The sequence below is a fragment of the Protopterus annectens genome, chromosome 2.part1 (assembly GCF_019279795.1).
Source record: "Protopterus annectens isolate FY-2018-M chromosome 2.part1, PAN1.0, whole genome shotgun sequence".
Taxonomy (NCBI): Eukaryota; Metazoa; Chordata; order Ceratodontiformes; family Protopteridae; genus Protopterus; species Protopterus annectens.
In genome coordinates this window covers 1,508,895,306-1,508,912,164 of record NC_056729.1, presented here as the reverse complement: position 1 = coordinate 1,508,912,164, position 16,859 = coordinate 1,508,895,306, and the positions used below count along the sequence as shown (strand labels likewise).

The 16,859-nt window shown below is 39.5% G+C and overlaps 1 protein-coding gene across 1 annotated transcript in view; it reads right to left on the bottom strand.

The window, feature by feature from the left end:
* Window positions 1-16,859, bottom strand: part of MEGF6 (multiple EGF like domains 6) — a 2,184,612-nt gene that overhangs the window by 1,422,038 nt on the left and 745,715 nt on the right. The window contains exons 7-8 of the mRNA XM_044062967.1: window positions 15,610-15,732; window positions 8,636-8,758 (exon numbers count right to left, since the gene is read on the bottom strand). Coding sequence (XP_043918902.1) covers window positions 8,636-8,758; window positions 15,610-15,732 — 246 coding nt within the window. The remainder of the gene's footprint in view (window positions 1-8,635; window positions 8,759-15,609; window positions 15,733-16,859) is intronic.

Below are 16,859 nucleotides of genomic sequence, written 5' to 3'. Positions count from 1 at the left end.
TTAGCATACTGGTGGGAGGGTGCCTAATCCGCTATTTTTAATATGGGAAATAATGAACACTCCCTTCGCATGTAAATCACTTCTGCTGTTTACTTTAGGAATAATAAGAAGTTCAAGACAACTGAGTCTTCTCCCACCCTAGACCGTACCCTCACTCTCAAGAAGGGCTATGCTAGTCCAGCCTCGGCTGAATGTATGAATACCCATCTAATTATCAGTGTCCCATTTGAAGGAAATAGTGTATCACACACACTATTTTATCAGTAGGAGGAGTATGTTCCAGAGGTGAGGGAGATGCTAAGTAATAAATTTCTTTCCACCTTGTTTTACCGGTCTGCTGAAGCTGGTTTCTGGTATTTTGTGGGACTGTTTTGATTTGTGAAGGTAGAAGATATCCTGGATTCCTGGGTACTTGAATGGCAACACATAGGTCTCCTATGAGCAGCCTATCAGCCATAGAAAAGAGGAACAGTGATTCTACTCTTTTTTCTGGTAGCTGTAGGATTTTAAGCCTGTGATCATCTTTATTAGGTGCCTCTGGTGTTCTTTAATAAATGAAAAAATTCTTGCCAGTGACCTAATGCTTGTACTCCCATTGCTTCACTCTAAAGTAAATATAAAAGCAGTGGGGTTGTCTAACTATACTATGTTTCCTTTTCCACCTAAGGAAAATATTGGGTATCATATCTACTTGAAGAGTAGAGAGCTAATACTTAACTGAAAATAAGTCCTCATCCCATCTCTGCCTACACTTAATAATGGCACTGAGGTAGACAATTCCATAATATCTGCATTCCCAGAGTGGGAATGGGACACCAGCATGTACTCATTGAGCAAGGGCTCTTATTCTAAGATAAAAGTGCAGACTAGCTGAAGTGCAGAATAGCTGAATGCTTAAATAACTAAATCATTTTAGAAACGATAAAGTGTGGATGTCAAAAATGTTAACCTTCATAAGACACAATCCTGATTTACTACTGACTAGTTCTCACAGTACAAGCTACCTACAAATGAACAGGTATCAGCACTCCTGTTGCATAGGTGCATCAAACATTTTTTTGCATTTGAACTAGCTGTACCCCTCAGAATGCTAAATAAAGAATGCATCTTGTAGTACTACATAAACAGTACATGTCAGCCCCACTCCACCCCACCCCACTCCTTTGTAATGTGCAATACTTGAGTCTAGGGTCACCACCCACCTTTGTATTATAAATGTGTTTTTTGTCTAAAGACTGCCTTCCTCTTCCTACATGACTTGCTAATAAATTTGCTCACCACATAGTGTCACCTTGCATTATTCATAATATATTATATTTGCATGATGAGTCTCTAAGGTCACTTCTCCCCATTCCAAATCCTACCGGTCATGGTGGTTTGGTCGTTTTTGCTTGTTAGTGTAGTGACATCACCAAGTGGAAGACATGCAAAAGTACATTAAGTATGCATCAATATCTTAATTACAGAAGGGTAGCAAAGAGACAATGAACTGAATATTAGTCATTAAATTAGAGGTTTAGTTTTGAGATTTTCTTCTAAAATATGTTTGCAGTTAGAAGGAAGACTTACTTGGTCATTAAGGAGAGGTGATTTGTGGAGTACTTTGTAGATGTCAAAATTACAAACAGTGACATTATTAAGTAGATGATTTTATATTAGTGTTTTTGACGGTGATGTAATTAGTAGCACTGGGACCTGACAGCAGGAAGTTCTCAGAATCCATTTTTGGAGTCTGTATGTCCTTCATGTGGTTTGTGTGGGTCTTTTCTGGGTACTCTGTTTTCTTCCAGTATCCCAAAGGGATGCAGTAGGTGAGCTGGTAACTCTAAATTTTCTGTAAACCTAAGTCTATTTTTAATATTATTTAAAAACATTGTGGTTTTGATGTCCTGTAATCTGACGTGGCATTTTTTTCTTTGTGTGTGTGTGTGTGTGTGTGTGTGTGTGTGTGTGTGTGTGTGTGTGTGTGTGTGTGTGTGTGTGTGTGTGTGTGTGCGTGTGTGTGTGTATGTGTGTGTGTGTGTGTGTGTGTGTGATGCTGAAGAAAATCCTGGTATTATAGTTATGTTCCCCTGCTTGCCTAGTAAATATGCAAGTCAGATGTGACTCAACATCATTTAATGGAGAGGTAATGTTTTACTTCATATAAAGGGAGATTCACCCTCTATTCTCATTCCTTGTAAATAAAGCAACTCAAATTTTGTGGCACCTTTACTTTGGTGGAGGTTATGCAACTTCAGTGAAGAAATAAGAAAGTTACTGAGAGTAGATGGGTGTAGCTGTATAAGAAGGAGGAGAGGAATGTGTATGTGGGGAAGGGGGCTCATTGCTAGTTAATAGACTGGCACAGTTCCCAACACGGAGGAGGTGCCAGTGGTGGCACTTGCCCACTGCTAAATGTTTGTTAGTTTTACTCTGCTTTTTAGATGTTTTCCCTGTTCCTGTTTTTTCATAGTGCTATTGGTGTGTACACATTAGGGATTGTGGTTTTGGATATGCTGAATCAATATTATACATTTCTGTTTTATTAACCTGTATTCATCTCTGCTTCTTATTATTAATAATAACAAGGTTAAACAGCAAAGGGGAGTGGTGTGAAAGTCCTCTCCTCAAGGTCTAGTGACCTAAATGTTATAACAGTAAATATGATGTGGTGTGGGGAGTAAAGCCCCACACAAAAAGTGTGTTTCAAGGCATGTTGGTATGTTAATTACAGTGATGTTTAGTTCATTCAAATTGCATTCAAGAACTTGCAAGGAACCCTTAAAACATATGGATAACACAATAAAATAAAACAATTGTCAGTGCCACATCTGGTTTGCATTTCACACAATGGCATTTAATATACTGTTTTCATAAAAATCTGCAGGGTGCAAAATAATACTGTAGCCTGGGGGAAATGGCAGGTGTCTTCATGAAGTGCATTGAAGAATCCCATATACAATAATATCATAGATTAAAAATTAAAACCAGAAAAATATCAAAATGTCACTTTTGAAATTAAATGTGTGCTCATAACTTTGGTATCCTTCATTAAATTGTGCTATGATTCTTTTACAGATTTTTCTTATTATCCTACATTGTAAACAAATATTTAAGTTTTAGTTGGAAAATGATTTTGTACAGTAAACTCAAACATCAACACGAAAAAACCTGATCTGAAAAAAATACAGGTATCACATATATATCACAAACAATTTAATACATTGTAAGTTTCTTATTCAGATATTAATAGTGTTGCTGTACTTACAAAATTACATGTGGAGTTTTAATACTGGCACTTTTCTCTGTATCGGCATCAAATGCCAATATTTTGTTTTGAATAAAATGATGACTTTTTCAGATCTTGGTCAAAATTTGGTCTGACACAAAATTTTTAACTGAATTTTGCCTGCAGTCCTACTTGCTATTTATCTTCATCATCCACTCTGACATCACCTCTGGGTCTCCTGCACTCCACTTAACACTAACAGGAGGGCCTGCAGTCCACCCAGAAATTAACCCAGCAGTGATTCACCTTCTTTAGAGACCAGTGTCTTCGAAAATGACAGCTGAGCACTAAGTAAGTCTACAAACAGGCAGCCACTGACACTTTCCTCTGAAACCCCTTTTCCCAGTTTTGTACATGGGATTGGGGTGACACTTCAACAGAGTGACAGACATCTAAGGCTAAGGTTCACACCACTGAGTGGCTAGTCTTGTTGCACCTGTTTTTTTCATCTAAACACTCACACGTACACTCACACCTATGGCCAATTTAGAGTGTCCAATCCACCTACTGCATGTCTTTGGAATGTGGGAGAAAACCCATTTAAACACAGGGCGGACAAGCTGACTCCATACAAAAGACACCCCAGCCAGGAATCAAACTGGAGAACCTCTTGCTGGGAGGCAAACCTGTCATCCTTACTTGAAATGCCAAAGGAAATTCTTTAAAAATTAAACTGTCCATTGAAGCTCTTAGTGTTCACCTTAATTCAGCCATAAAATTGGAAGATATAGTCTCTCGTTTGAAGATGGTCATCAGTCATAGAAGGTAAGCCAATAAGGAAAGGATAGGCATGCCCCAAGAAGACAGAGTTTTGCATTCCTTAGTGATTGCATTTTGTTTTGACAATAACTGGATCTGTTGTCTGTCACCAAATCTCATTAGCTCCACTACAGGTTAGGTTAGTTTTAGTGCACTTTAAATGTAGTCACTGATCGGCAAATGCAGGTTTGACCATGTTTAGTTTGTATTTTAACAAACCATATAGTAGTAGTAAGTAAAAGGTCCATTACTTAACAAATGTGTAAGTACAAACAATTATATATACAACAGCACCACCAATAACATATCTTAACTACATACGGCATAAATAACATTTTTTTTTTCATTTTTTATGCCTCTCCTCTCCTCTCTTGTATTGTTCATCATCAGCCTGATGACCAGCTGGACCATTAATTCCTGCTCTGGGGCATGAGCCTCAACCAGGCCTTCATGTCCTCCATGATATGAGAGTCCATCATGAAAATCTGCCATGCAGATGTAAGGGGTTCCACTCTCCAGCCCCATGGAGAGCCTATCTCCCTCACACCAACTAAGTTGCCAGTCATTATGATGGGGGGGGGGGGCATGAGCTTCCCCATGTAACTCCTTCCCAACCTACACTGCTAGACAGAGCCAGCATTTCCTCTGGCATGGGCTACACCACCCACAGCAGCCACTAGATGTCACCCAAGTTGTGAGCCAAGTTGCCTCCCTTCCCCATAAGATAGGCAAGTTGTTTGCCACTCCATTTCCACCTACCCACTCATTTCTCATTGAACATGGGTCTTCTGGATCACAGTAAGATCTTTAGTCCTCTGCACCACATGAGGAGGCAGCATAAATAACATCTTTTCTATAACTTACAGAAAAGTCATACTATCTTTGATCAGAGGATTATACAAAACCCAGTGATAATTCAAAACACTTGTACTTTCGTTCAGACATAGTGTGACAAAAGGCCTTTTATTTGCATGACCGAATATTTGAGCTTTAAAGCTTCATACTTAGCAACATTCAAAGTTCCAAAAACATTGCTTCTGTGACAGGTGGCATCCTGATCTCTATGAGAAAGTATTATGTCTTCTGGTGTCTCTATGAATACTGAAAACATTAATGCTTAAATGGGATGGGATGGGACAAACCATAAAAAGGATAGTTGTGCAGGATAATTTTGGGACTCTGGTCCAAAATCTTTTTTTTTTTCAGTCCTGTTGATGCAGTACATTATTTGCTACATGTAATAACAGCACTCTAATTTAAGAAATAGATTTAATGTCCGTGATGCTGATCAGTGCTGAGTACTTCACAGTAAACATTCTCTACTTCCCTTCCAGGAAATGATAGCAATGGCACCCTTTTCTGTGAGATAGTCAGCTCAATAACACGAGGACCTACAGTACCTGCTGAAATAGTTGCCTCAGTGTAGCCACAGGTGAAATGAAACCTGAACTAATTAATGACATCCTTTTCTGCAGTATTGCATGCTGAGTAACACAGGCAGAGTGGATATGGAACTGGCTGACACCAGACTGGCTACAGCACTGTTCTTTGAACAGCCACAAGCAGATGTGCAGCCAAACCAGGCTTAACCAGTGACAGAAAAGTGAGCAATAGTTGATGATGCCCATCATGTCTACTAAGAATTTACAAGTTAATTCACTGGCCTAAGTAAATGCCTATTTCTGACCATAATCTAGTTATAGAAATTAAAGCACATTCATGGGGAAACAACAGTGTGAATACAGACACACAAGATATAAATTGAAATGCAAAGTTCTTACACACTCACCAATTATCTGGAATGTAGGATAAAGGTAATAAACTGTAGTATTACATAAGGTCAAAACAGCTAACACATTATATCTACTTATACTGCAGTCTTGGATTATTAAATATTACTATAATTTGCGACAGATTAAAACCACAGAAGCCAAACTCCTTACGGTTATAGCTAAGGAGTTCCATGTCTTGAGTGCACATGGAGTAAAGTTTTCTAATGTGAAAAGGAGAGCTTCTAGGGTTAAGTGGCAGTAGGAAGAGCACAGTACTGTTTGGTTACTCTTTAGTTTTAGTTTAGTGGCAACAAATGGGAAACCTTCAAATATCCTAATTTGTTAGTTAGCATCCTAAGTATTTTTTTTAAAGGATAATGGGGAAATGGCCTTGCAAAGGAGGCAAGGTTCTCTTTTAAATTAATCTGCAGTGAGTGTGGACACTGCTCTCATCACTCTTTGATAATCTCAACTTGTTACATGAGGAAGCAGTTAACTGTAGAGTACATATTCATGTGTTGAAAGAAATACATCTTTGTCAAGGGTCAGCCTTTCTTCCACAAGTACACAGACTGATTTAAAACATGCACTGAATAGTTTTTGTAAATCACTTTGCTATGTGATCTATGAATAGCTTTAAATGGACACCTGCACACATTGTAAATGGAGCCACCTATACTGAGTCAAAAGATATAACAAATCTCCTGGCTGATAAATTCAGCTCCAACTTTACTCCTCTCTCTCCCCTCAACCTTCCCTCAGGAAATATCATGAAATATAATTCCCCCTACTATCACTAAGGAATGGGTCCGTAATGCTCTCTCTAAGACCAAGAACACTGCATCAATGGGCCCAGACAATATCCCAGGATGCCTTCCAAATAGCATGAAACATGACCTATCAGGGCCTCTGGAATTACTATTTAACTGTAGCCTCCAAACAGGCTTCATGCCTCATGAATGGAGAAAGGCAACAGTCATCCCTCTGCACAAAGGTGGGCCATCTACAGACCCTGGAAATTGCAGACCCTTAAGTCTCACTAGTGTTATAAGTGAAGCCATGGAAAGAATTATCATGGAGATGATCAACAGAGATATAGTAAACCTCCAGACACTGGACCTAACTCAGTCTGGTTTTGTCAAGGGCAGATCATGCCTACTTAACCTGGTGGACTTCTTTGAGAAGATCACCAAAGCAATGGATGAGAGCAAAATTGTTCAGACTGCCTACCTTGACCTGACCAAGGTATTTGACACAATATCCCATTCGGGCATTGTTGACAAACTTAAGAGGTTAGGTACAAACCCATACGTCACCTGGTGAATAGCCAAATGGCTCACAGGCAGGATCCAGGAAGTTAGAACTGGGGAGTCCACCTCTACAAAGAGGCCAGTCACAAGTGGAGTCCCTCAGGTATCAGTCCTTGGACCACTCCTTTTTGGCATTTACATCTCAGAAGTCAAGGCCAATGTCAGTGGTCTCTGGCTGATTAAATTTGCAGATAACTGCAAATTAGAAGCTGTCATTGAATTTCACACTGACACAAATGTTCTCTAGGAGGGGCTGACACAGACAAACAACTGGTGTCAGAGACATGGACTGAAACTAAATGCCAAAAAATGCATCCATCTCTGGTAACTATCATACTAACAACATGCTCCTTAGAGTTTACCCAGTAGTCAGGGACTTAGGGACACACATAGATAATAATCTAGCATTTGATCATCATGTGTCTACAGTGGTGAGGAAATCATTCTATGTTGCACAACTTATAAACAAAGGTATGGCATATAAATCCAAGGAAATCATTGTTCCACTGTATTTGGCATTCAACGGACCTATCATTGAGTACAATGCCCCCTTTGGTATGTACCTAACCAGGCATATCCAACAAATGGAATGTCCACAGAGGTTCCTCACTAAAAGAATACAGGGCGTAAGTAATATGTCCTATGGAGACCACCTCAAGGCTCTATCCCTGTATTCCGCCTCTTACAGGCTTTTGAGGGGAGATCTATGCCTGGCATGCAGGGCATTGTCAGACCCCACTCTGATGGACCTCCTGCATATCCACAAAACAAACAGTACCAGAATTACCCCAATTTAATCCCAACCCCCCCCCATGCCACATGCTCCAGAGATCACAATGTCATTACTACAATTAACAGAACATGCTGGAGGGACAGGTTTGTCTCTCAAAGACTGTCTGTACTCTGGAATAAGCTTCCCAGTCATGTCAAGCAGCGCACCTCACTGGCCCTCTTTAGGAGAAATCATGATGAGTGGATGGGTAACAGAAAGTACACCGCAGGGATCACTCCAGTTGCCCTACTGGATAGGGGCTCTGTGAACTAACATCAGGTGGCACAGTGCCTAGGTAATTTTTTTGGGCTAGGCTTGCAAAGGCTCCAGAGCCAATAGCCTAGTATACATCTATGAACCTATGAACCCGTTCTAAAGACCTAAACCTTGCCTGTGATATAAATAGGACCTGCTGGAGAGATAGGTATGTATCCCAGAGACTACTCCATCTATGGAACAGGCTCCCCATCCATGTGAAGCAGAGCTCCTCCCTAACCCAATTCAAGTGGAACTTGGACAATTGGATGGGAAATTGAAAATCTAGCATTGGTTTGGCACCTATGTCTCTAATGCAAACAGGTAACCTGTAAATGGTTCATCTTCCAGGCCCATGCTTATACTTATCAAGGGTATCAGAACTTGTCAGAGATTTGGGATACATGGCTAGGCTTAAAAATTTCATTGTGGTTGTTGGCCTAGTAAACACATATGAACCTATGAACTGATAATGAATAAATAAATAAATTCTTACGGATACAGGTTCTCTGATCATCACTGAGTTTCTCTCCAGTTTCACAAGCACAGTAGAATGAGCCTAGGAGGTTGACACAGGTGTCACTGCAGCCACCATTGTCACTTGAACACTCATCTACATCTGCAAAAGGAAAAACAGAACAAGGTCAGTATAAGTTACTGTTGTCAGAAACTCACCTAAATAGGATGGTAGCTTCCTTCTAAATTTATCACAATCAGATATATACCATCTCCTTCAGTATACATGCATGATATTTCAAAATATGATACATGCCCTTCTCTTTCAGGTACACTATGTGATGTCAAGCCCTTTATGTGATGTATTTCTATGCTATTCTTGCCAACACATAGTGGTATCCACCCCCCTCACAAGCAAGCAATACTGCTTTCTGGTGGCTGGCAATATCCTGATTTGCCTCCAAAACAACTACCTTGCTTTCTACAATCATCCGCACAGCAGATTGAGATGCTATCATCAGACAATCAATATTTTAGTTAAGAAGTAAAAAAATAAAAGCTTCTATTCCCAGTGGGAAGATTTTAGCTGCAATAATGAAATAAAAAAAAACAGTGCCTCTAGACATGGATATGCTGAAAGAACAACTACAGTCTACTGAATACACATTAGTGTGGCAACTAACCCACTCACTGCTACCCTCTCCCATCTGTTTGCATTATCCTTGAACCCCACACATGCTGATGAACTATGCCACATTCCTTCCTCCAACAAGGTATGCCTTGGCTCTGACACCTTCTCTATGAAATACTGACTGAGATTCACAGACAGGTTATATACTGGCAGCATGTATTTGCTCAGGAACTGGCAATGCACAGCCTAGTAGGATTTCAAAGCCATGCATCTGCTGCAGTAGATATGAAAAGGACCACATATAGATATGCAAATGAAACTAGGTAGGGAAATGAGGTCCAAGTGATACACAAATGTGTGTTAGGTGAAAACAGATGGTATTCATAGTTGTATGTAAGGGAAATAGTGTACCACAATGACAATAAAAAGACAGCATGGGTCTGTAGGTTGGTATAATGGTTAAGGTGTTTACCTCACAGTCACAAGGTACAGGATTTGATTCTTACTTTTGAAAGGGAAATTTGATAAACTTAAAATAGGCCACAAGGGCAGCTAGTCTTGTGTTTAACTATAAACCTATATAACAGTTATAGTGAGGAAAAAAATCACAGGAGTAGCAGCATCAGTCATACTGCAGCTACTTTAGTTATTAGCATTGCCTCTTCCATCAGGTAAGCACAAAATGCCATCCTTTCACCAAAGTAAACAGTACGACCAGAGGCTGATGTGCCGCATACTCTCAGAACAGGAGTGATACAATGATTTTAAAGTGGATCAGGACATCACATGGACTTTATTATTTTACTTACTTTACATTTGTTTTGCCAGGAAAGTCTGACAAACCCATTTCAGCAGAGGCCCAGGTAGAAATTCTCCACATCCAAGAAAAAAATAATATATGACAATCAAAAATAGACAGTCAAAAATGCCAGACAATCAACAAATAACAATAACAAAATAAAGGAACCACCAAAAATGCAGATAATGTGAATTAATACAGCATTTTAGTAGGGCATGTAAGAAAAGTTCTCCCTGGGCTTCTGCTGAAAATGGGCTCTCTCCCAGTCGGAATTTCCCAGTAAGCAAATGTTAAAAAATAAAATAAAAAAGGGAAGTACTGACAGTAGTGTAAAGCTCTAAAAAAATGTGATTAAGCTGTTAAAAAATCCAGACAGACAATATTAACTTCTGAGTACATGACCATTATGGATAAAATGTTAAATACAGAGTTGGGTGGGTAAGAGAGAGAGAGAAAACAACAATTGTGATTGCAGAAGTGGTATAACAACATGCTAGATATGAAATGAAAAGATGGAAAGGTGCAGTTAAGAGGAGACAAAATCTGAATAAAAAACTAGTAAAGCACAGATCGCAGAGTAACATTTACATGAAAGAATGCAATATACAGGTTGCAGAGAGAGGCCTGAAGAACAGGGTGAAGCTGAAGTTTATGAAGAAATGAAGAAGTTGACCAATCAGTTTATGAAGAAATTGACTAATCAAACAAGAAAAAATATTGAGGACAGAAGAGATAGCAGTTAATAGGTAGCATGAGCAAAGAAGAAATTAAATTAATTGGAAAATACTAAATAGGAGACAATGTTTATTATTCATGATATATGCAAGAACATATCCAGGAATTATTGATGAGTTATTTGACTGTGGCTTTGAACATTTGCTGATTTTCTAAGTGTTAGATGAGAAGGTGGAGGACGTTCCAGTCCTTGGCTATGTATCTGGAATAAAGAGAAATGCCAGCTAAATTGCTAGATTTTTTTTATCAGGAGTAGATGCTTGTCAGAAGAGTGGACTGATCTGTGAGTCTATCATGATATATCTGAATGGCATGGTTTTGGGTGACTTTAACTAGCCATTCATTGACTGTGTAAATTTCTTGTGCTCAAACTCAGTTGCCTAAAGGTTCCTTTGACTTTGTTAACTCCAATGTCCTGGATGAGCTCGCTGACACCCCCATAAGGGGTGTCAACATCCTGCATCTCGTACTTACCAACATGGGTACCACTATAGCACTCCCATTGTGAGGTCTTCCCTGAGGAGATCTGACCACAAATCAGTCTCATTCGAAGTAACTATCACACCTGACCTCACCCTCCAGCAGCAACTAAACTAAAAAACTTCTCCAGAGCAGATCATAACCTCTTACAGGATGGCATTAATAGCTTCACTGCATCCCCCGCCGATGGAACTGGCAACTATGCCAAGTTCTACACCAATGCTTTATACAAGCAACTGTACAACTGCACTGACTCAGCTGTACCTGATAGGACCAAAACAAGCTCCTCAAGGAAGAACAAACCTGCCTGGTGACAACTGCCATTAACAGACTGTACAATAAGAGGAAGAAATTGCTGTCTAACAGTAAAAGGGAGTGAGCTCTAAACTGGAAACACTCCCTCCTCAGCTTAAACAAGCAAATAACACTTCTTGTGAAGTTCTCCTATGCAAACTATGAATCCAAATTAGCTTCCTCAACTAAGGACAACCATAAGGCGTTATTTAGTTACATCCATAACCTAAAAGGAAGGGCCCAGATTTTTGCCGAATTGGTAGTTAATGATATCACATATATTGAGCCTGTGGACATATCTAACCTGTTGGCCAACAAGTTCTATGAAAACATTACTCCCCTGTCCCCACCACACATACCCCATGACATCCCTACCACCTGTCCCCTACCTTGTATCTCTAAAGAGCATGTTGTAAACACCATCTCTAAGGCCAAAAACACAGTATCTATGGGACCTGATAACATCCCAGGCTGCATCCTACATGGGCTCCTACAAGAATTAGCAACACCATTGGGTACTCTTTTCAATCAAAGTCTAAGCACCAGCTTCATCCCAGCTGAATGGGAAACGGCCACCATTATTCCCATGCACAAAGGTGGTGCTTCCACTAACCCTGGGAACTATAGATCTATTAGCCTGACTAGCCTTATCTGCAAGGCCGTGGGGCAAATCATCATGGACCTTATCAAAAAAGATATAGGAAACCTCCAAACACTAGGCCCTACTCAGTTTGTACTTGTAAAAGGGAGATCATGCCTGTTAAACCTGGTGGACTTCTTCAAAACAGTCACCAAGGCTGTGGATGAGGGGAAATCTGTGCATACAGCCTACCTAGACTTAGCCAAGGATTTTGACACTATCCCCCACTCAGGCATCATTGAAAAACTCACTGAGCTAGGTACCAACCCTTATGTCATTAGATGGGTCACTAACTTGCTCACTGATAGAACATATATAGTCAAAATAGGGGAATCCACCTCTTACTGCAGACCTGTAACCAGTGGTGTTCCACAGAGATCAGTCCTGGGACCTCTCCTGTTTGGAATCTATTTCTCCAAAGTACAGGCAAAAACTACAGGTCTGTGGCTGACAAAGTTTGCTGATGACTGCAAACTGGGAGCGGTCATAGAATCTCTAAATGATGTCAACAGCCTACAAACAAATGACTGGTGCTAAAGTCATGGTCTTAAACTCAATGCAAAACAAATGTATTATCATCCCTTTTGGTAAGAGTGATGTTCTTGCTAACTACCACATCAATAGCAACACCCTAAGTACGCACTCTGTGGTAAGAGACCTAGGCACACACTTACCGTTACTCTGAACTGATGATACCAAGTATTTAAACTCATCCACCTTTGCCAACTCTACTCCTTGCATTTTCACCATTCCTCTGTCCTCCCTTTCATTCACACACATATATTCTGTTTTAGTCCTGCTGACCTTCATTTCTCTCCTGTCTAGAGCATATATCCACCTCTCCAGGGTCTCCTCAACCTGTTTCCTACTCTCACTACAAATCACAATGTCATCCACAAACATCATAATCCACTGGGACTCCTGTCTGATCTCGTCTGTCAACTTGTCCATCATCACTGTAAATAAGGACTCAGGGCTGACCATTGATGTAATCCCACCTACACCTTGAAAGCATCCGTCAATCCTTCTGCAGACCTCACCACTGTCACACTGCCCTCGTACATATCTTGTACCACTCTTGCATATTTCTCTGCCACTACTGACTTCCTCATACAATACCACAACTCCTCTCTAGACACCCTGTCATATGCTTTCTCTTAGTCCACAAAGACACAATGTAAGTCCTTCTGAGCTTCTCTATACTTCTCCATCAACACCCTCAGAGCAAACATTGCATCTGTATTGCTCTTTCCTGGCACAAAACCATACTGTTGCTCACTAATCATCACCTCCATTCTTAACTTAGCTTCCACTACTCTTTCCCATAACTTCATGCTGTGGCTTATCAGTTTTATCCCTCTGTAGTTACTACAGCTCTGCACATCACCCTTATTCTTAAAAGTTGGTACCAATACACTTCTTATCCACTCCTCAGGCATCCTCTCACCTTCCAAGATTTCATAAACAATCAGGTTAAAAACCCCACTGCCATCTCTTCTAAACACCTCCATGCTTCCACAGGTATGTCATCTGCTCCAACAGCCTTTCCATTCTTCATCCTCTTCATAGCTGCCCTTACTTCCTCCTTGCTAATCCATTGCACTTCCTGATTCACTATCCCCATATCATCAAACCTTCTCTCTCTCTCTCTCTCTCTCTCTCTCATTCTCTTCATTCATCAACCCTTCAAAGTACTCTTTCCATCTGCTCAACACACTCTCCTTGCTTGTGAGTATGTTTCCCTCATTATCCTTTACCACCCTAACCTACAGCATACTTTCCCAGCTCAGTCCCTCTGTCTAGCCAATTGGTACAGGTCCTTTTCTCCCTCCTTACTATTTCTCATTTTCTTTTTTAGCTTCTTAATATTTATTTCTTCATAACTAACCCCAACTTCATTTTTCACAACCATAATCTAATTTTATTTAATATATCTGCTAAAATCATGCTAAAATCAGTTTCCCATTAAACAAAATTTCATTCAGTCTTTCATTTGAAATAACCCATAGCACATAAGATAAAATTTTTTCTATCCTTTTTACATATTCTTTGTTCTTGTTTTTTAAAAACTACAAGACAAACCTAGCCAAGCTAGAGTTTTCACTGTGTGATATCTTAAACTTCCTGTAATAGAAGCCCACGACATATATGCAAATGACACCTTAAGGACATCAAGTGTTTCAGCTATATGGCTTCTGAATATCTAGGACCTTTTACTTTTTCTTTTTAAGTCTTTGTGTTTAAATCCAGACCAATAAATCCAAACCCACAAGCTGTGGACATGCATGTTTCAGCCTTCTTATGACCTTGTCAGCACAGCATAAGTGGACTGTTTGATTATACTTCAGAAACACAAGGTCTTTACATCCAGCTGATGTCCATAACCATTAAGGTGTCTGCATAATATCCCCAACATCCAAAACCAAAAAGTAAAAAGGTCACACAGACAAACCAATTAGTAAAAACTACAAGATAAACTAGCCAAGCTGGAGTTTTCACTGTGTGATACCTTAAACCTCCGGTAATTGAGGCCATGAGATAATCATATTCATCTCTATCTTATGTATGTATATCCTTAATATTCTCAAAAAATTTCTTCACATAACCTTTTACATAATTTCAACACTCTTACATTTCAAGAAAACCACCTGGAAGTAATAATTAAAGGCTACCTGTTTTCCTTAGCCTTAATATGTTTACTGATATCTGCAAACAGGGTTGCCAGATTTCTGATGGGCCAGGTAGGGACAAAAAAAAAGGTATTTCACACTAAGTGAAGACCAAAAAAATGTCTTTAATGCAGAACATCGCAGTTCCACATTAAACACAACTACCTCAGTGTTTGGCGATTTTTTGATTGGCCCATATGCCAGTATATGAGCCACTCAAAATAATCGCACAGCGGACCCTCTTCTGTTCAATGCAGAACATCAGGCAGTTCTGCATTAAACAGAAGTAGCTCCTTTTTGTGATATGGGCCAATCAAAAAAAAAAAAACTAAGTGGAGGTTGTTTCGTCAGGATTTTAACTGGCAGTGTGGGACTCAGGATCGGGCTGCTGATTCCAGGACAGTGCCTCTCAAATAGTGATATCTGGCAACCCTGTCTGCAACATGGGAGAACTGTTAAGAGCCCAGCAAGTCAAATGTAGTGGTTACAAAATTATTTTGGATTCTTGCAAGCAGCCATAAATAAATTACAGCCTTTAAAATGCAGCCTGTGCAAAAAAAAACACACACACACACAAAAAGAAGCAGTGCTCTGCAAACTCTAATTGTCAGACAATAACTACATGATGTCTGTGACTCCTGATATTTCTCTTGTACATCTGGGCCCACATCAAAGTATAGCTAGGGACAGATTGTTTTTCAGTTTCTCAGCACTTTTGCATACCATTTTATATGGTGTATTAAAAGAAATTTGTGGTTCTACTTACCATCACACCCACAACCATCCAGACTCCTCCTGTATCCCGCAAAGCAAGCACACTCATACCCTCCAGGACTGTTGGTACAGTCCTGCACACAGCATGATTCCCCAGTAATGCATTCATCAACATCTGCAGGAAAGAAAGAAAGAGCACATTTCTGTCACTATTATAATCCAATGCACATGAACTACATACTTGTTTTAAAATTAAGTTAGTAATGTAGGATCCCATTGTAATTCATGTTATATATTTATGCTCTGCTAATCAAGTTTTCCAGCACCCAACCAGGTATGACAGACTTTCATTGACCACCAATAGAAAAAAGGTCTGAAGCACATAAAATTCTTACAAGAATCATTTAAATGAAATCAGTAAACAGTATAAGACAATAAAGTACAATAAGACAAAAGAATAATAAGCCATATACAACAAGGAATAACAAAACAGCATACAATGATAAGGACGAATAATTTAACATAAGCCTGGATTTCTACTTTATTCATTTGTTAATAGGGTAAACCCACTAGCCTCTTTTCAAGGGACTCGGGAACACTTTCTTGTATTACTTTTTATTAATTATATTTATTTATTTATTGAATTTGTTAACCAGGGTAGAACCCTGATCACAATAAACCAATTTCTGTTTCAGCTTAGATAAAAGCAACAGAAATGCAGGCAAAACTATGACAGTACAGTAGGAATAATATACAAGCAACTAAAATGTCCTATGTGGGTCATTCAAGTTAAAGAATTAGTAATAGACAGCCATCATGTGTTGTATAGTACATCATGCTCAGAGTGCAAATTAGCAAGTCAAAGCTTGTTCTCAAACATAAACCAGCCCTGCAGCATCAAAGCAGAAGAGTACTGTATCCTAGTGGCAATAGGTAGAAAACTGAGATACACAATCATAGGAAGATTTCAGTTAGCAAAAAAAAGATTAGTTGTTTATATGTGAGTACAAGAATGAGATGCTTGGGGACAGACTGCCCATCCAGTGTCTTTGCTATTATGAACAAGATACCAGATACTGTCCTAGGATGTGGCTGATCATTCTGACAACAATGTAGACCTGATCAATGCCACGTTCTTTCTCAGGGGTATTTTAGAAAGTTGGCTACTTCAATTTTATTTCTGTAATAGGCGCACACAGAATTGCCATTGCTGTGCTTGTTGCTACAGAAAAGAAAACAATCTGTGTTTTGGAGCCAACACATCTGATGGTGTAGAGGGACAGGACTCTCACTGTGTCCCAG